General features: G+C 40.9%; 1 protein-coding gene across 7 annotated transcripts in view; it reads left to right on the top strand.

The window, feature by feature from the left end:
* The window catches only part of CNOT1 (CCR4-NOT transcription complex subunit 1), a 58,223-nt gene that overhangs the window by 4,244 nt on the left and 32,922 nt on the right, over nucleotides 1-21,057 (top strand). For 6 of the 7 annotated variants that reach the window (XM_081016873.1, XM_081016876.1, XM_081016874.1 and 3 more), the window contains exons 2-15: nucleotides 1,607-1,879; nucleotides 7,619-7,726; nucleotides 9,041-9,139; nucleotides 9,577-9,645; nucleotides 11,307-11,361; nucleotides 12,398-12,601; nucleotides 13,493-13,661; nucleotides 14,066-14,192; nucleotides 15,258-15,368; nucleotides 16,633-16,803; nucleotides 17,439-17,566; nucleotides 18,135-18,375; nucleotides 19,391-19,510; nucleotides 20,815-20,937. In XM_081016873.1, coding sequence (XP_080872999.1) covers nucleotides 1,778-1,879; nucleotides 7,619-7,726; nucleotides 9,041-9,139; nucleotides 9,577-9,645; nucleotides 11,307-11,361; nucleotides 12,398-12,601; nucleotides 13,493-13,661; nucleotides 14,066-14,192; nucleotides 15,258-15,368; nucleotides 16,633-16,803; nucleotides 17,439-17,566; nucleotides 18,135-18,375; nucleotides 19,391-19,510; nucleotides 20,815-20,937 — 1,827 coding nt within the window. In that variant the 5' untranslated portion in view covers nucleotides 1,607-1,777. The remainder of the gene's footprint in view (nucleotides 1-1,606; nucleotides 1,880-7,618; nucleotides 7,727-9,040; nucleotides 9,140-9,576; nucleotides 9,646-11,306; nucleotides 11,362-12,397; nucleotides 12,602-13,492; nucleotides 13,662-14,065; nucleotides 14,193-15,257; nucleotides 15,369-16,632; nucleotides 16,804-17,438; nucleotides 17,567-18,134; nucleotides 18,376-19,390; nucleotides 19,511-20,814; nucleotides 20,938-21,057) is intronic. The other variant, XM_081016877.1, reaches the window with a different exon arrangement.

Genomic DNA, 21,057 nt, shown 5'->3' with positions numbered 1-21,057 from the left:
TCTGGAGGGACCACTGTACATACACAGCCAAACGTCTCATCTTTCCTCCCGTCTACCAATCTCATTTACACTTCCTCTATTGCCCACTTCATCAGGATGAAATCTTTGTTTCTCTGACTTTTTTTTTTGCTTTTGTCCCATATTCAGTCCATCCACAAATCAATGCCACTTCTCTCCATATATTACAGAATGATCATCTTTCTTCAGCAGAATTTCAGGCCTTGCAATCTTTTCCGCATTGGTCTTGGAAATGGCCTGTAAAATCTGAAAGCAAAACTTGTGAAGATTTCAAGATTGCCTTGTAAACATGAAGCAATTTTATCATTTCATAAGTTTGGAATCTATATTGGCAGGACAATAACCTATTAAGAAATCTACAATCCTGATGATAAGCTTCCGTCAAGAGAGGCAAATGCCAATGAACAGATCATTTAAAATTATTTTTAAAAATTGTATATTTGCTTAAAACAATAATTGGGATTTGGCACTTGGGTACACATCTTATACATGACACTTCATGCTGTTGAAAGTGTAAATAAACTCCTGTGTTCTCATTAACAAGTGAAGACTCTTCATAATTCTATAGATCTGAATAAAATAGTCTTTTGCTCCTATTGGACTCATTGACTGTATTTGGACAATACACTAAACAGGGATTTTAGTGTTCTTTGGCTTGTGCACTACTTCCCTCTTCCAGTGCAACCTAGAGGAGGAAGTCGAAAGCACTTGTTTTTTATTCCACCTTGGAGTGGCTTGTTATGCCCAAACTAGGGCCAAATGTGGTTAGTTTTAACTCTGGTTGGTTTGTCTGAATAGGGCAACTTCAGACTGTGGCTTATGATGCTGGCTTTGAATAACCACAAGCCTACCTGTAGCCCCAGATTGACTTTCAATACCATTTTCTCCCATGCCACACTCACCTATGACTTCAGGTGTGGGGCAGGTACTGCTGTGGCTCTAGAACGGCCTTTCTCAACCTGTGCATCCCCAAATGTTGTTGAACTACAACTCCCATCACTCCTAGCTAGCAAGGCCAGAGCTTAGGGGTGATGGGAGTTGTAGTCCAACAACATCTGGAGACCCACAGGTTGAGAACCGCTGCTCTAGAGAAACAATTGGGAGCATTACCGTGATCTGCCACTTGTTCCTTTTAGCTCCCAAATGCAGATGATCCTTGACTCTCTTTCATTGCTGAATTGAAATTCAATGTCAAATACAAGCCCTCCTTTTGGAAGGGTAAGTGGCAGAATATTCTTCTGCGGAATAAACTTCCTCTGCAGTCCCAATTTTAATTAAATTTGGGGCTGGAAAGTATCCAGAGTGTACTTTGAGTGCTCTTTGATTCTTCAGTTGAAGGTGGTTCACAGATGGTGTGGCAGTTTTGGATTCAGCCCTCGGGGCCGGATCTAGTTCCTGACCCCTGAAATAAACTATAGTTCAAACTGCCTTTAACAGCCTTATCAAATCTGCAACCTTTTGCTTGCAAAGCAAGTGCTTTCCCATAAAACTCTGGCCTGTACCATCATTACATTTACGATTGTTTAGTTATACATGACCAGTCACTAGCAAATAGATTATGTATAATCATTGCTGTTTTGTCTTGCAGGTGCCATGGTTCAGAACAGAGTGAGAATACTGGGAAAGAAGAGCTGAACATACAGCATAAATTGATTATATAGGCTAACTGGAAAAAAATTAACCTGTCTCTGAGGTGACTAAAGGGGAATAATGGTGATTTTGCGCCGGGCTCGGCCGCCTGCTTCCGCCCCAACCAGCAATGAATCTTGACTCGCTCTCGCTGGCCTTGTCTCAAATCAGCTACCTGGTGGACAATTTAACCAAGAAAAACTACAGAGCCAGCCAGCAGGAAATACAGCATGTAAGTCAATAACTAATGCCATTAAAAAAAATAAATGAAAAGGGTATCCACAACTTAGTTTGTATTGTTTATATTCCTACTTCTCACTGCTTGATTGGTTTAGTTGCTAGAACAACCTTCCCCAATCTGGTAATCTCCAGATGTTGTGGATTACAGCTCTGACCACTGACCATGTTAACTGGTTGATGTGATTTGTAGTGCAAAACACCACAGGCCACTAAGATCTTACTATATTTTGCTTGCTGGGAGTTGACAATTGTTTCATATCTTATTTATCCTGTTATTTCATCTTTTTTTGTTTGTTTGTACCTGAATTGATTTACGACATTGGCTTTAATTACTCAGTGGTCCTGTAGAGTTATTGCTCATTTCCATGTTTATAACAGAGTTCTTTTGAGTATTTAAAATCAGCCTGTTCTGACCTTCTTGCAATGTCTTATAGTAGTTTAATGCAAAATTAAATTGGCAATACTTAGTTCATTCTAGGGTGAATTTATTGCAAGTGTTATTACTGTCTGTTTTCCTTATTAAATGAAAATTGTTCATTCTGGCTTGTGTTTTTCATAGTTACAAAAGTAGTTGCCTCTTTCTTTTTTTGCATTCCTTTTTTGAATGGTTAGATTTTTAAAAAAGGGAAAAAAAGAATTGAGGCTGGTACTGGTGGTGGAAATGATGGTGAAAACAGTGAAGTGAACCTTCAGATTTTCAGTTCCCTGCCCAGTGTGGCTAGTAATGTCATTTAATTCTCAACCTGCATGAGATGTGAAAAAGTGAATGTGGAAGAAGTGTAGCATGAAATATAGTGACCTGAAGAACAGTTACTTCAGGGCAACATCTTTGTGGCACCATATGCCCACGTTGTTGCTGCCCTAGTTTTCCTGCAAACTTTTGAAGCTGGCAGAGGGTTTTTGGTTAACGGTGTGTTCTGGTCTTCACTTGAAAGGTCTTATACTCAGTACTACTTAGAAGTATACTACTTTGATCCTTGTTTACATCCAACTTTCAAATACTTTTTAACTTTTGTGTTTAAGGTCTTTAAATAACTGATTCTTTTGTAAAGTTTTAAATTTTCATTTTATAGTGTATATAATATGGAGAACAATTATAAAAGACCAAAATTAAAACATGAAAAACAAAACTATAAAATATGCATGTAGAAGGGGGAAATAAGACTTTAATATTGCAAGCAGACAATAAGCAATGCAAAAAAAGAATTTGAGGATGACAGCTGCTAAAAACAAAAATCAACAACCACAAAATACTTCAGTAGTTGGAGACCATCTAGGGAGACAGCTGGACCTTTGAACAGTAAAGGAGTCAAAAGCTGTCTAAAGGAAGAAAAGGTGAATGCAGAGAAGCTGAATGAATTCACAGCAGAAGATATAAGGAAACCCCCTGTGCTTAAACTCACACTTGCTCTTTCTTCATTGACAAAATGAGCTGTTGCATCTTCTTTAAAAGAAGCTACAAGTCGGCCCAGCCTGGATCCAGATAATATTAACTATAGGCCAGTGGCTAATGTTTGCTTATCAGTTTATTGCAGTGCACTCTATGGGGTTCCCCTTGAAGATGGTTTGGAAGCTGCAACTGGTACATAATACAGGAGCTAGCTAGGTTACTGCTGGGTATTTCTGTTAGGGCTCACCTTATGCTGGTCCTGAAAGATTTTGTGCTGGTTGCCAATTTGCTGCTGAGCCCAATCTAAGATGTTAATATAAAAAGCGCCAAACAACTGAATACTAGTGACAAATGAGAGGGCTGCCGCCCAGAGTGGCTGGAGAAGCCCAGCCAGATGGGTGGGGTATAAGTAATAAATTATTATTATTATTATTATTATTATTATTTATTTCCCTTCTGGGGTGTGTCATTGTAACATTTTCAGTGTCAAGTTAAGACATGCTTCTTTACCAAGCCTTTCAGGCAAGTGGATGCTTTCCCTTCTGCTGTATTGCTGCACTCCTGTTTTGTTGCTCTTGTGATTTTGTTTAGTTTTCTGAATTTAGCTTAGGATTTTAATGAGCTATATATTGTTTTCAACTGATATTTTGTATAAAATTTCCATGTCCATTTGGTGATGTGTGGGGCTGTAAGTATTTTTTAAAATAGAAAATTGTAAATAAATCCTCCCTCCCAAGGTGGTCAAGAGAGTAGGGATCTGCTCATTCTAATTATTCTTAGATGAATCTGATTATCTAGAACAGGGTCGGAAACCTCTGACCCTCCAGATGCTGCTGAACTACAACTCCCATCAGTCTCAGTAAGCATGGCTAGTGGCCAGGGTCAGGGATGATGGGAGTTGTAGTTCAGCAACATCTGGAGCGCCACAGTTCCCCGCACCTGCTCTGATACGAAGTAAACAAGCTGTGAGTTGTTTGCTTGTCTGTGAGGTGAGTCATGGTCTGTTAAATAACATTAACCACAGTTTATGTGCAAACACAGCCAATATGTGATTCATTGCACACACATTATCAAAAGACAGCACTGGCAAAAAGCTGCTTTCTCTTCTTCCGCTGCTCAGTAATAAGCTTCCAGTGTCCTTTACGAAGCTTTAGGCAGGGAAAAATTATTTGAGAGGTGCTTTATCAGATTGTATGGACGCGGGTGGCGCTGTGGATTAAACCACAGAGCCTAGGACTTGCTGATCAGAAGGTCGGCGGTTCGAATCCCTGCAACGGGGTGAGCTCCCTTTGTTTGGTCCCTGCACCTGCTAACCTAGCAGTTCAAAAGCACGTAAAAGTGCAAGTAGATAAATAGGTACCGCTCTGGCGGGAAGGTAAACGGCGTTTCTGTGTGCTGCTCTAGTTCGCCAGAAGCGTCTTAGTCATGCTGGCCACATGACCCAGAAGCTGTATGCCGGCTCCTTCAGCCAATAAAGCGAGATGAGCGCTGCAACCCCAGAGTCGGCCACGACTGGACCTAATGGTCAGGGGTCCCTTTACCTTTACCTTATCAGATTAGTTTTGAATTGTCTGTCCCTCTTATGGTTCCACAGTATAATAGGAGTTGTGATTCAACAACATCAGGAAGGCCAAAGGTTCCTAACCCAGATCCATTTCTGTTAGGCTTCTAACCTGGTTTGGAGCCAAAAATTACTCTGGTCATCCTGTAGGCTTATCTTTGCTGGCAGATGGGAAATGGAACCTTGTTGATTCTCCTGGACCTCTCAGTAGTGTTCAGTGCCATTAATAATAATGTCCTTTCAGTTCAGCTGTCTGGTTTAAGTTTGGGAGGTACTGCTTGATGCTTGTTCTGCAGAGTTCTATTCATCTGCCCACACTGTTTAACATCTTGATGAAACCATTGAGAAAGAGCATCTGAAGATTTGGTTGAAGGTGTCACCGGAATGAAGATGATACTCAGCTTTATATTTATTGCTCATCACATGCAAGTGAGGCTGTGCACACTGCTTGGGCATGGCAATGAACTGGCTGAACTCTGAAAAACAGAGGTTCAGGGTGGAATTGAACATCACACTATGATGAAAGTCCCTATTAGTACAAGCAGTGCAGCTTGCCAGATGGAATGATCCTCCCTCTTCTTCCTGTGCATTGTTTTGGGGATTCTTCTGACCTCCCCTTGCAGCCAATTTTGGGGGTAGTGGAAGGAGGAGAGCAAGGAAAGCCCTGCTGTGCAAGTGGAAACCCTCTTGCCCATAGTCACAGAAGATTAGAGGTATTGATTGGTTCACTGTGGTCCATTGCGTGACCTAAGGGCCACATGTGGCCCTTGAGGCTTTTTTTGGCAGCCTCTGCAACATTTGACACAGACCCACCCCATTCCTCACACTGTCTTCCCGAAGCTGGTTAAGTGAGGAGCTGGGCTTTGGGAAGGAAGACTGAGGGCTGTAACCATGTCTTAAGAGTCCTCCCACCTCTTTCCCGAAGCTGGGAAAGAGCTAACAAGGCTTTGGGAAGGAGGTGGCAGAACTGTAGGACCCTAATGGAGCTTCATGCCTCCTTTCCAAAGCCTGGTGCCTCACTTAGGCAGCTTTACAAAGGCAGTGTGAAGGTGGCAGGGTGGGGGGCAGCATCAAATTTTGGCCATGCTCCCATGTGTGCAACAAGGCAGTGTGCAGCCCATGGGCTCTGTGTCAAATTACTATTGCAGCCCACTTAGTATGAAAAGTTGGGCTGCCCTGTTTGCTTGGTTTATCTATCCAGGTGAATAGTATTCAGCCTGTTCTAGATGGTGTTCTACTCTCCCTAAAGGATCAGGTGTCCAACTGGGGGTGCTTATTGATCCAGCACTGGAGGCTCAAATGATCTCACAACTCAAATTACCTATTCTCAGCTTTGGTGGATACACCAGCTTTGACCTTGCCTGAGCGGTGATACCTTGGCCACAATTGCCCATCCTCTGTTGACTTCCCGTTTAGACTATTGCACTGCATTGTATGTGGGACTGCCTATAAAAATGGTCCAATAACTGTGGTTGGTTCAGAACAGGAGTTCAAAGGTTTTAACTAAGACTGTGCAGTTTGATCATACTATGCCTGTGTTTTGTTCAGCTGTGCTGGTTCTCCATCTGTTTCCGGGGCTAATTTAAAAGTGCTGGTTTATAAATGGCAAGCTGTGTACCTACCTGAACCTTAAGATCTTTTGGAGGCCCTGCTCCTGGTGCCCCCACCAAAATAAGTGAGGGCGGTAATCTTTCAGTTGTGATACCCAGATTATGAGACAGCCATCTCTGGGAGGCTTGTATTATCCCATTCATGTGGTCTTTTGGCCACCAGGTAAAATCTTTTGTTTCACTCAGGCCTTCTGAAAGAGTGGTGTGGTTTGGGCCTCTCAATTTTTAAAATATTTTTTAATTTTGGGGTTGCTGTGCAGTTGCCTTCTTGTTATATTTATGCTGCTTTTGGTTGTAGAACTTACTTTGTATTAAAATAGCTTTTATATTTAATATAAGTAACCCAGATAAATTTGTTATCTAATAAATAAATGACAAATCTTCGATTCTGGACTCAACAGGAATTACCTCAATTATATGCATACTATGCAATATATTTAGGTTGCTTTTTTATTTTCTTTTGCTTAGTGCTAACATGCTCTACTTTAAAAGCAAGCAGATTTTCTGTTTATTAAAGAGTAATTTAAATTATATCCCTTTTCATTTTTACAAAGTGGTTCTCAGCCCTCCCTATTTTTCTGGGTCATTAGCCCATTTGAACCTCTGAAAGACTGCTAGGGTCACTTGCTGCTGTACTTGCTTCCCCCTTCAGTCTGGCTTGTCATGTTGCCTGACAAACCACGAGCATTAAACAAAGTTCATTTTTGGCTTGCCACTTTAGTTCTTTTTTTGGGAAACCAACTAAGAGCCCAGGTTCGGGTGACATCAGAAGTCAGACGCTGTGGCATTTGAGCAGTGTTTACCACCACACTGTTCAGTCATGTTAAACCAAAACTTGTTTAAACTGTAGTTTAATGTGACCTGGACACTCTGTGACTTTCCCTTATTTTCTCCTTTTTGCTACTAGCATGGACCCTGCCAGAAAGCTGTGTGGCTCCTGCTCCTTAAGAGTGCAGCTGAAGGTGGTAGAAACACTCAGTTAGAACATGGTGCTGATAAACACCAAGGTTGAAGGTCAATCCCCATAAGGAACAGCTGCATATTCCTGTGTTGCAGGGGGTTGGACTAGATGATCCTCAGGGTCCCTTCCAATTCTACAGTTCTGTGATTCTATGTAGTTACAAATGCTATGGTACCTCGCTTCAGCTCTTTTGTTTTTCTTGTAACTAGATTGTGAATCGGCACGGCCCTGAGGCAGACAGGCATTTACTACGCTGTCTATTCTCGCATGTGGATTTCAGTGGCGATGGTAAAAGTAGCGGTAAAGATTTCCATCAGGTAAATTTTGTCCTTAAAGAATTTCCAATTAGTTTCTTGATTTTTAATTTTTACATTTTTTTATTCTACAATGCTTCCATCTTGTAGTGACTTACAAAATCCATTATGAAAATACATACAGTAAAAGCAGCACTGAAACTACTACTAAAATATATGTATGGATACATTTCAAACAGGCAGCACATTTACAACAGAACACTACTTTTATAAGTCCCATAGCTAATTGATAGAGCACATGCTTTTCATATAAAATGCTCCAGAGGCATCTCCAGGCAGGTATGCCATGCACTCCTGCCTGAAACCCTACAAAGGTGCCTGCCAGTCAGTCTATAAAAATGAGTTAGATGCACCAGTGGCTTGACTCTGTATAAGACAGTTTCCTGTGTTCCTAAGTTTTAAAATATAGCTTGATTTTCTGCCCAGCAGTGAGTTCAAAAACCTCCTAAAGCATTGTTTTTGTTACCCTGTAGAAATCTGGAAGGGAGTCAGGTAAGCACATATTTCTGGGAGAGTTTAAAAGAGGCTCTACTCCAGAGAACACCTGTACTTTTTTTCAGATTGGCTTAGCCCACTTATGAGTACAAAAGTTGCATAGAAGTGCCATATCTGAATGCCAAGTCTGTGTATGTGTTGTATTTGAACTGTTTCATATACGTGTTAATTGTTGGTATTATTAATTGCTTCAGGAGGCTTCATAGGAAGCTATTCATAAATTGAAATAACTGTATCCCTGAGTACTTCTAAGGTGGCTTGTAAATGTAAATAATCCCAACACATTTTAGATTTGTGAACTTCAGGAAATGTTAAAATAGAAGAGTTGAGCTACTTTTGAATACTGCTGTTCCTAAGGTCTTGTGTGATGGAACTTCATTTTTCTCAAGCTTTGAATGACTTAGTAACTGAGTTCAATAACTTGAATTTTAGTCACAAGTTTAATCACAAGTCAAGTCAAGTTACTTGTTTGGCTTGTCTCTGTAAAATATTTCTTAATATTAGCTTCTATTTTGTTACTATGGATACAGTTTTCAGATGATGTTTGTTGTACTGGGCATACTCAATAATGACTAAGAATTGTGAATTGCGTTCATCTTCTTGAAAGACTAACCAAAATAGTTTAATCTGGCATCTCATCTTTATGATTTCAAAATATTTGTCAAACGTATCCTATAGTAAGAAGACAGTTTGAAGTACTTTCATGGACATATATATTATGTTTACAGAAATAAAATCCTGGTAATATCTGGTAACTAGATAATAGGTGCCTCCCCCAAACCAAACCAAAACTTTTGCTACAGCTGTCTCCTTTCTTTTCAGACGCAGTTTCTGATCCAGGAGTGTGCATCATTGATTACAAAGCCAAATTTTATTTCGACGCTGTCCTATGCTATTGAAAATCCATTGCATTATCAAAAGGTTTGTATGCAGTTTTAAAGTGCTGTTAACAAAAATGTTAAAGAAAAACCTATTCAGGTGTCAGTGAGCTAATTTTACAAAATGTACACCTATGTTCATTATTACAAAGGTGTTTTTAATATTTACATCATGTAAATTCTGTACTCGTAAAATATCCTGGTAATTGACTTACTTTACATTTCTTTGCTCTGCAACACCCACTCCTCATTGGGGCTTCTGTAGCAATTTACAGAACTTTGTATGCTGGAATTGGAGAATACTGGTAGTTTGGCAACAAATGATATTATCTTCAGAGAAGTTGGGAAGTACCACTAATGAGCAGAAGTTGAATTTATTTTTTCTGTAGAGGAACTTATGACACAGAGAATCTTAGTCTTGGTACAGTATTCTGTTAAACTGTAAACATAAGCATCTCATATATAACTTTTTTCTTTCAGAGTCTTAAGCCATCACCCCATCTATTCACTCAGCTGAGCAAAGTTATCAAATTAAGCAAGGTTCAAGAGGTGGGTTAAGTCCATAGATTTATCTTCCATGAAGTAGTCTGATCCCATTTTAGTCTGACCATTAAAAATGTTGGCCATCGTTGCATGCTTTTTATGTGTGTTCTATGAAGAAATGCCTCCTTTTGTCCAACCTGAATATCCCAACATTCAGCTTCATTGTCTGACTCTGAGTTCTGGTATTATGAATGAGAAGTGAATATTTGTCCAGTGACTTTTTCAACAGCATGCATAATTTTATAGACCTCTATCATGTCCTTACCACCACCTCACCCCCCCAACTAGCCCCAGTCATTGAAACTCTTTCTCACTGGGGGGTTCCTTCAGTTGATCATGCTACTTGCCCTTTTCTGCACTTTTTGTAGCTCTACAATATGCTTTTTGAGGTGTGGTGAACAGAATTCTACATGCTACTCTGAACACAGGCAAATCATAGATTTGTGTAAAGGCACTATGATAGTGACAGTTTTAATTTTTATTTCCTTTCTAATTGTACCAATGAAATCTGCTGTTTTCATTTTTTTATAAATAATTTTTTATTTTATAATTTGTAACTTCAACAATTATTATTCATAAAAAACAAACAAAAACAAGCAGAAACAATAACAGAAGATAAACAAAAGCATAAAACATTAACACTTTTATAATCTGCTGTTTTCAGAACAGCTGCACTCTACACCAGTATTTTCATGAAACTGTCCATCACAACTCCCAAGATCTTTTTCCTGGTCACTCTCAGTTCGGATCTCATCAGTGGTTTTTTTAGGCTTTTGTTTATCACTTTTCACTTGTTTTATGCTGAACTGCATTTCCTTTTAAAATGTCCAGTCACCCAGTTTGGAGAAGACCTTTTGGAGCACCATTTTGTTTTAATGCCTTGAATAATTTGATGTTGGCTCTGAACTTGGCTTACCTAAATATACCGTCAAGGACGCACTTTTTCCCCTCCAAAAAATGAAGGGGAAATGTGTGTGCGTCCTGTGGGGCGAATGCAGGCTTTCGCTGAAGCCTGGAGAGTGAAAGGGGTCGGTGTGGTCCCCCTCTCGCTCTCCAGGCTTCAGGAAGCTATCCGCAAGCCTGGGGAGCCCAGCGGGAGTTTCCGCCTGGCTCCTAAGTCTTGTGGATAGCAGCCTGTTCTGGGGTCGGGGGAAGGTCGGGCTTTCCCCGCCGCAGCCCCACACCTGGGGGGGGGAAATAATTTTTTTTCCTTTACCCCCCCCAAAAAAACCTAGGTGCGCCCTATGGGCCGGTGCGCCCTATAGGGCAAAAAATACGGTAGATCATTTATAAACAAATTAAAAGCACTGGCCCCAATAGGAATCCTATGGAGGGACTGACATCCTGACAGAATCTGAGGAAGGTTAACAGCTGGTAGTGCTCTTGGAAATGTTCCAACCATATTAAATAAGGTGGGGCATTAGTCACAATGATTTCCTGTCCATCTTGCTTTAGAGTAGCAGCACTGACAGCAACGTCACCCTCCAAATCCTAATCCACCTCATGGGCATCCTTGGTGGGGGTTTTTTTAACTCTCAGTGGGATGAGGAAAGTTGTGGGGAGGAAAGTAGAGTTCAGCCCTGGTGTTTGTCTTTGCCAGTCTAGTTGCCAGACAGCTGGACTATGTATGTGATAGGTGATAATGCAGTTCTTTCTTCTATTTGTAGGTTATTTTTGGCCTTGCTTTGCTAAACTCCTTCAACCCAGATCTACGAGGTTTTGGTAAGATAAATTTGTATAGTATTATAGACACACATACCAGATTTTACTTCATTTTTAGTATAATCTGTTTCCTGAGTTGTCTATAAGAGACTTTAGTTTTCATCCTTCTCCTGGATCTAGTTGCTTAAGTTGTAGAATCCAAGGGCCAGAAGGGACCACAGCGCAAGGTCCAGTTAACTCATTCAAGGATCATCCTTGTAGTTGCCTCCGCTGATGTTTGGAGGGAGGGGGGAAACACCCCAGATCTTGAAAATCTTGCCTGATCTTTGTGGCTAATAGAGTGTTCTGAAGACATAAGATACAGCTCTCCTTGAGCCCTTCCAGAAAGGGAAGACAACATGGGAACCATATGTAAACTGCTCTGAGCTCACAATATAAATCTAATACAACACACCCACCCAAAAAATCTTAAGAGGTAATTAAGAAATATGAAATCTGCTTCCTTATGTCAGTTCTATCGACCTGGACTCTGAAAGGAGTTGATCTGCGGGTCACTGATCCAAAATATTCCCTTCTTTCTTAATTAAATGAGGTAACTACAGGCAACAATTTTTCCATTAATCTGAGTTTCCTAGAACCACTTGTTAGTCCCGTTTGAAGTATATTTGGAAGTAAAAATTCTTAGGGTGTAATAGAAGTTATAGCTGGGTCACCATTAGAATTTGAGTAGAGTCATGATAGGGCGGGCAGGTTTTAGGTGCAACCTAAGCAGGAAAAAGTGAAATTGGTGAAAAAGCCAAGCATGTATGCCCGGAGAAGTACCAGCTTCCACTCCTGCTTTCTTGTGCTTGTACCAAACAGTGTAAGGAAATGCAAGGTGGCATCAAGTGAGGTTGCATTCCAAGGCAGGGTGGCGCTGAGTTATTCTGACTGGTTGTTCTAGTATGCAACTGTCTATATACTGTCACACTTATTGTGTGACGATCAGAGCAGTTGGCAAGTGCTGTTGATAAACCAGAAGAGCATATGCATAAACTTTTTAAAAAAGCAATTTAGTTAACTGCTTTCGGTTTCTCTCTCTCTCTCTCTTTAAAAGCTGCTCAGTTTATTAAACAGAAACTTCCTGATCTTCTGCGTTCATACATTGACGCAGACGTCAGTGGAAATCAAGAAGGTGGCTTCCAAGATATTGCAATAGAGGTCTTGCACCTCCTCCTATCCCATCTTCTTTTTGGACAGAAGGGAGCCTTTGGGGTTGGACAGGAACAGATTGACGCTTTTCTCAAAACATTACGTAGAGGCAAGTATTGTATTTGATACATCTATTTGAAACCCATTTCTAAAAGGAATAAATTTTTGTGGGGGGTAAACATTTGGGTGGTAATCTAGAAAAGAAATGAGGATCCTGAAACGATTATCTTAATGCAGATCCTTATAGGATTGTCTGCACAGTATGTCTTTCAGATACTATAATTGGTAGAAGTTTGGCTATCACAACTTTAGAACCACCAAGGGTATTATTGTTGCCACTCCATTTAGAAATGGGATGGGGCTTGGATATAAAGTGATGCTTTCCACCCCTCTGAAATTTTGGCCTGGGCTTCTCTGGCCCTACTATCTTAGCCTTCCCCTTCCCTTTCCTGTCTAAACTTGTGGCAGTTTCAAGGTGCTTTGGAATGTTGCTGTGACAATCCAGAGGATGTAATGGAGGCAGTACTGTGAGGCCCAGTTTGCACAACATAGTAAACCGCAGTTTACTGTGCACACACCTTAATGGGCTATAATCATGACTTGTTGAGAGCAAAGTGAACCATAATTGCTGGTTTGGTCATAATATTAAGCCCTGGGATAATTGTTTGCTTCCTCCCAGCATGTGTGGGAAGGAGCAGAGGGGCCAAGCGAGACATGTTCATGGTAAAGCATTAAGTATGACTTACCATGGTATGCAACTAAGGTCATATAGTATCTAAATAGCTGTAATGTCAAAGTAAGACAGTAAGTAGGCCAAAAGTTGGGGTATAAAATAAATTGCTTTCTGTGTCTCTGAATTCCAAGACAGTGATCATAAACACCTTTTTATTCAAAACTTCTTTGGTCATAACATGATTTTCACAATATGAAACAAATGATTATTGGGGTTCTGTGTTGGTCATTGGTCCTTCTGAAATGCTAAAATACTCTGGGATCTCAGATTTTCCCCAGGAACGTTGCCCTGTGGTGCTTGCACCACTCCTATACCCTGAAAAACGGGACATTCTAATGGACAGGATCCTGCCTGATTCTGGAGGGATAGCAAAAACAATGATGGAGAGCTCTCTTGCAGACTTCATGCAGGAAGTTGGCTATGGCTTTTGTACAAGGTACGTAGATAAATTAACTGAAATTTGGAGTTGATGTCCTGACTCTTAAGTCATACTTTGAATAGCCCCATTGAAATGAAAGGGCAAGTTATGTCAGTTGAGAAGGCTGTTGGAGGTTGCAGGACAGCTATACAGCTGCAAGTAAAACGTTTAGTGTGTTTTAAGTGCAATATACCATGTCACACTAGGCGGCGATGGTGAGGCTTATGGAAAATTCTATGTATTTTTTAAAAAGCTTTTTTAAAAAGTATTTTCAGAATGGTTTTTATATGCACATAGATTCCACCCTAGTCCAGCTTAATGTACTGACTTGAGTATCAGTAATACTCCTTAAAATAGACATACTTGATAGAAAACAATTATATACTAAGTTTTGTGGAGGTCATTGTGACTTACCTTTTTAGTGTGGAGGAATGTCGCAACATCATCACACAGTTTGGTGTGGGAGAGGTCACTGCTGCCCAGGTTGCCAGGGTTTTGGGAATGATGGCTCGAACACACTCAGGATTGGCAGACGGCATTCCTTTGCAGGTGAGTGTCCTCTGTGTTGAGAGGTGTTGTAACTGAATATAACTTAAACAGAACTACTGAATGGTGTTTACACAGAAGATTTTGGAGCCGCTTAATTCCTATGATCTTGAGCAACAAGCATGACTGAAAGGTTCAATGACTTCCAGCACTTCAGCATTTTATGCCAAATGCTGTTTAACAGCTCTGTGTAACCTGCTGGTGGTGGAAGTGCTGTGTCATAATATCCAGCTCTGTTTCCCTGTACCATCTTAATTCAGTGTGGCTGTGCAAATGAACTGGTGCCTGGGTGCAGTGATGGGCTAGAGGGTGGCCAATAAACTGAACTTGAAAGATGGAGGTTCTCCGGGTGGGCAGGAAATAGGTTAGTAGGGTGGGGCTGCACTAAATCCATTGTTACTCAAGGCTCAAGAGGCTTCAGTGGATAGGAGTGCCTTCTGCCAGCTTCTTTTGATATGACAGTTGTGGTCGTTCCTGGATTATGATAGATTGACTATGATAGTTCATACACCAGCCAATTGGATTGCTGCAGTGTGCCCTGCTTGTGGCTTTTCTTAAGGCATGTCTGGAAGTTGCAGCTGGTGCAGAATGCTGTAACAAGGTTGCAGGAGGGAGAATAATTTTGACAACACCGTTGCTGAAAGGACTGCACTGGCTTCTGGTATACTACTGAGCCAAGTTTAAGGGATTGTGGAAGAACTTGGGTCAGATTATCTAAGTCTCCCTTAACATGTGCCCCTGCCTGGTTGCTCCGTTCCTCAGGAGAGACAATCATAATAGTACTCCATGCTCCTGCTTTTTGTCCAATGTTCACAAAAAAGGGGTTTTGTTTTTAATTCTGTTTATTACTGTTTGCTCATAAAGCCTTTCCCTCTATTTTATTGTTAAGGGACATGCTGACAGTGCATTATAGAAGACAGTTTAAGTATTGCTGATCTGCAGTAATAAATGTGTTGCAATCGTAAAATTCAAACTCCACTCTGTCACTTGATCTTATTTCTTGATCTACTAAATCCATCTACACAACCGACGTCACAGGAATTCTAAACCTACATGCTTAATTTACAGTCCATCTCTGCTCCTGGAAGTGGAATTTGGAGTGATGGAAGAGATAAAAATGATGGAACACAGTCCCATACCTGGAATGTGGAGGTTCTGATTGACGTGCTTAAAGAGCTGGTATGTTGATCACAATCTGACCTTTTGAGGAAAAACTGAATGCCAGAAACTTAAGGGCTGTTTCATGTATGATAGATTTCCTGTAAGGATGTCACTTCTGTGAAAGAAACTGCATATGTTTGGTTATGTTTGAGCATGTGTATATTTTGCCATGTGTGTATAGCTGGAAATGCTGAATGGTGGGTTCTGCTGCATTTGGTTGTAAAACATGTAGGTTAAACTTAGAAAAACTGATCAACAGTATTAACAGGCAAGCTCTGTATACTGTATGTGTGGCTATTGGAGAAGACAAGCAAACATGATTTTAACGAGAGATGATTATAACCAGAGAGAGGTTCATTTGGTACTAGATTGTCATCACTGTAACTAGGTACCTGATGAACTGGCAAGTCACTATTTTCTCAAAGGTCAACTGAGAATGACATAGCAGGTGTATTCTGAACAGCTATTCCTATGCATGATTAGCATTAGTGCAGTGTCCCCTTGTTTGGCTCCATGCTTACATTGCAAATGATGTAAGATTTATTCTGCTTTGATCAGGACTTTGCAAGTGGTGCTGATTAGAGATATGGTATCATTAAAGCACACCTTTATTTGTTCTTTACTGGTGACAAATCCTTAGCAAGTATTTAGCAGTGTTTTAGTTCATTTAAGAGACACTTATCCTCTGTTGTATTTAGTGTTTTTAAAATATATTTTCTATGTAGTACCCTGTTTTTAAAATGCTGTAAACTGCTCTGAGTGGTGCATAGGGACTAGAAAGATTGATAGACATTTCTGTGTGGGGGAAAATATAAACACCTCATTCTGCATAATGCGTATAAGGACTCTTGAATGCTTGTGGGACCAATTTTTACATGATTACTAATTTTTTTAATGACTGACTTAAAATATATAATGACTATTCATCATTTTGACAATTCACATGAACCATATTAAAGGAAAAATTAACTGCAGAGTTATATTCACAGACTTACTATGGGGAATGTGCTAGAGTTCATGTTTTGCATGTTGGAAGCCTGAGATTCAATCATTGGCAACTTTGCTTTAAAAATGGGTAAAGGGAATCAGGAACACCCCATTTCCCCTCTGTGGTTGAGCTGTTGTCAAAAGTAGCAGTCAATATATGAGCTAGAGCTAGATGAGCTAATGGCCTGCTTCATATCTTACGAATTGTTTCTAAGTTGTATAAGGAGAAATGTGAAAGCATCCTCTTTATTTTTGCCTCCATAAGTTGCACCACTATTTGTTTTACTCTTTGCAGAACCCAAATTTGAACTTCAAGGAAGTAACCTATGAACTTGACCACCCTGGATTTCAAATTCGTGATAGCAAAGGCTTACAGATTGTGGTGTATGGTGTCCAGAGAGGGCTAGGGCTAGACGTCTTCCCAGTTGATCTCATATACAGACCTTGGAAACATGCAGAAGGACAGGTAAAAATCAAGGAGAAGTTTTTTTTCATGCTTTCTTTCTCACTCACTACCGCCACTTTGGTTAAAAAGGTAGAGGGACCCCTGACCATTAGGTCCAGTCGTGGACGACTGGGGTTGCGGTGCTCATCTCGCTTTGCTGGCCAAGGGAGCTGGCATACAGCTTCCGGGTCATGTAGCCAGCATGACTAAGCCGCTTCTGGTGTACCAGAGCAGCACACAGAAACACCATTTACCTTCCCGCCAGAGTGTTACCTATTTATTTACTTGCACTTCGTGCTTTCAAACTGCTAGGTTCGCAGGAGCAGGGACCGAGCAACGGGAGCTCATAATTACCATAGAACCTTAAAAAATGTTCTTTCAGTTTTTTGTTGAATTTTGGCTTTGGGGCTCACTAAGACAACAGTTGCTATCAAGATGTGATACATCCTTTAATACACTGCAATTACTGTAACAGGTAGCGATCAGACTATAGAAGACTGAATCTTAGAACTTTCAGAAAGTTATTTGGAAAAGCAATCATAATAGCATAAGTGTGAGAGGGAAGGGTGGTGATTGCTTAGGAGGAAGTGCATCAAGACAGTGTAACATGAATGTAGATATGAAATGACTCTTACAGTGATGTAATTTTGTTGCAGCTCTCATTCATCCAGCATTCCCTCATTAATCCAGAGATCTTCTGTTTTGCTGACTACCCCTGTCATACTGTTGCCACGGATATTTTGAAAGCCCCTCCCGAGGATGACAATCGAGAAATTGCCACATGGTAAACAGTATTATTTTTCTTGGGAATACAGCTGCTTCAGCATTCTGAAATGATGAGCCAGAGTATTCATGGTTGATATCCCTTTCTTGCTTTTCTGACAGCCTTTTGGTAAGAAGGTTTTGAGTCACTAAGTGCTTCAATCTTGAGAGGATGTGTGTGCAACAGGGATGGCCCATTAGTTCAGCAGAGGGGTCTCCCCCAGACACTGGCTGCATTTGCTAGTCTGTAAATAGTTGCATAGATAATGAGAGCAACATGTTAAATTAACCATGTGTATTAAGCTGCTATGAACTAAACACTGATTATATTTTTGCTGTGGTCTGGTTTGTGAAGGTTGGATCTTGATTTCTAGGCAGGCCTTTGGACTGTTCTGACCACTCTGCATGCTTCTTGATGGAAGTTGACTTTGATATCTATTTCCCCAAGTTTGGTTATTTCAAATATTGTCGAGCGTAACAGAATTTAGAATTACATCATTTGATACCCATGTTAGCTTGGTGTAACAGACATCAAGCCAGAATCCTGTCAACTGATTCACAATATTGCATTTCCCCCCCTTATTTGTTAGGAAGAGCCTGGACTTGATTGAGTCCCTGTTGCGGTTGGCAGAGGTTGGCCAGTATGAGCAAGTTAAGCAGCTCTTCAGCTTCCCTATCAAGCACTGTCCAGATATGTTGGTATTGGCATTACTACAGATCAACACTTCCTGGCATACTTTGCGGCATGAACTCATCTCCACACTTATGCCCATTTTTCTTGGCAACCATCCCAACTCTGCCATCATCCTGCATTATGCATGGCATGGGCAGGTAAGGGCATTACAATGGTTTTGTTTTGACAACAGAGTTTAAACTTGCCACTGTGTTATGCTCCTGAAAGAAGGGTGGGATAGAAATTTGATTGTTCTTTGCTCCATGAGAGTTGTCCTGGGTGTGAGGTGATTTTTGTTATGTACCTGTACTATTTTTCAACTGTGAAGCTATCCAGACAGCTTGACCTCAGTATGAATATACTTATGACTTCCAGATATCCCTCATTTTAATATGCCCCAGGAACAGAGAGGGGTCAGTCCTATATTAGTGTTTGGGTGGCCTGTAACACAGCTGGATTGGAATAAACACACTGAGGTAGAGACTGGCAGTAGCAACCCCCTGTCCCTGTCCCTCTCCTTTCCCTAGTTAAAAGTTGCTTCATGCAGCAGTTGCATATGCATTCTGTCTTGGAGAGACAGCACACATGTGCTATTGCCTTTTTCCCCCTGCCAAGTTTAATTGTTACAGACCCTGCATTTATATGCAGTATGACCTGCTGCAGTTCTATAACCTCAGGAAATAATATACCTTGCCTACCTGACCATGGAAATAAATTGCTATGCTATTATGCATCAGCCACTTAATTGTTCTTTTGTGCCTTTATGGAGAGATGGAGCATAAATGTGTTAAAAGTGGAGCCAATCTTTGGCATCTCCGTTGTTATTCCTGAAAGTTAAGTCAGTAAAGAGGAAAATGGCTTGGTGTTTTGATTTGTTATTGTAATAAGGCTCCATCACATTTGCTGGTGGAGCAAAGCACAGGGGCCAATCTGGCTGTATGGTAGGGGCAAGTTGTGGAGGCTAAAGGGTTGGAGGAGCAAGGTACCTAGAAAGGGGGGGGGGGAGAAATAAGCTGAAACCCTCTTCCACCTGCTACTTTTGTTTTCATTGAATTGGAACCTGTGATTTCAGTGTTCCAGAGCAGCAAGGGACTTGCCATGTGCCGGTTTAATTGCTCTTTAACAGCTAGATAATTTATGTAGTAATCTGAAATTCAGCCGATGTTTCCTTAGGGCCAGTCTCCTTCAATTCGCCAGCTCATCATGCATGCTATGGCAGAATGGTACATGCGAGGGGAACAGTACGACCAAGCAAAATTATCACGTATTCTAGACGTGGCCCAAGACTTGAAGGTGAGTTTGATTCTATATTTTAATTCTGTGGAAAGTGCTTTGACTTTAGTGTTGGGGTTGTGTGAGATGCAGGGTTTGGGAGTGGAGGAAAATAAGTATCACATCAGAGGACATGTTTATCCTAAGGACAGGAAGAGGTTATGTGTAGGAAGAGACACTCATCTCTTCACTTAATATGAAGCTGTGTTGCTAAATTTGTGACTTGCTAAAGTAATTTTTTCCATCTGCAGAGTTACTAAGATCCTGAGCTGTAGTTTTCTTTTTTGTTTTTACGATCTTGCATTAGAGCAACTCCAGAGACTCTTAAAAACTTGCAAAGTGTCACTGCTGTTGTATGTTTGTCTTTCCTCTTCATCAAGAAAGTATGCGAGATTTTGGTGGCATTGAATATCATAACTCTATAGCTTTTACTAGACACTACTGGGTCAGCATTCATGTTATAACTCTCCCAAAGGAGCCCAGGGTGGCAATCTGGTTAAGTTTGGTTCAGCACTACTGAAGGCCCATAATTACTTGCTTATTTCAAGCAAGGTGTATTGTCACCAGAAGGTATCAGTGTATTGCCTCAAGCTCCATGGGTATGCAACCTCTTTTTCCTTGGAGTTTGTACAAGAGCCCTTGCAATTGAAATGAGTAGAAGTCATGTATAGTGTATATTCCTCTGAAATTTAATGGGCAGGATAATGTTGGGTTTCCAGCAGTGATAGGAGCTCAAACCACCCATAAAAGCTGCTCCCCCAAGCAGCCAGGTGGTGAGGTAGGGGTTGGTTCTCCGGTCTTCCTCCAGTCTTGCACAGGCAGTTTCTAGGCCTGTTCCACCCAAACATAGAAAGAGCCATAACTGCTGAAGGAGGGAAGAGTGAGCAGTCCCACTTGTGGATAATGCGCACAGCCCACCCAGCTTTAATGGCCATGAGGGTGGTGAGGATTACTATCAACAGGGTGCCTGCCACCTATAGATCAGAAAATAGGGAGAGAAGAATTACTTATGTCACTTTGCTGTGAAGCCTTCCACCCTCAGTGGCTTTGCCTTGCCTGTGGTCTTCCACACCCCCCCCCCTCAAATTCTTAGGTTGGAGGGAAAAGCAATGTGTCCAGTGTATTCTTCTCCCAGGAAGAGGAATTCCCACCTTGGAAGCTGCTTTGCTGGCTGCCGTCTCTGTCATGTTCTGTGTGACAGAAAAAAATGTTGGGAACTGAATAATATATAGATATGGTGGGGGAGGGTGTATGTGTGTAGGCTAAATCTGAGGGAAGCGTAGCCTGATACTTTGACTAGCAGTTTTCTAACTCTCTTTCTTTAGGCGTTGTCAATGCTGCTAAATGGTACTCCATTTGCCTTTGTTATTGACCTTGCTGCACTTGCCTCTCGACGGGAATACCTCAAACTAGACAAATGGCTCACAGATAAAATTCGGGAGCATGGGGTAAAGCAGGATTTTCTTAATTATTTTTGCAACTTTTTTGGTGGTAACAGTCACTTCTTTTTTAAAAAAATGTTTCCCTGCAGTTTATAAAAATTGCTTTCAGCATGCACTCTTGAGTGA

This window comes from Podarcis pityusensis (genome assembly GCF_964106645.2).
Source record: "Podarcis pityusensis genome assembly, chromosome: 8".
Lineage (NCBI taxonomy): Eukaryota > Metazoa > Chordata > Lepidosauria > Squamata > Lacertidae > Podarcis > Podarcis pityusensis.
The sequence above is the reverse complement of the archived record's forward strand: the minus strand, read 5'-3'. Positions and strand labels throughout refer to the sequence as shown.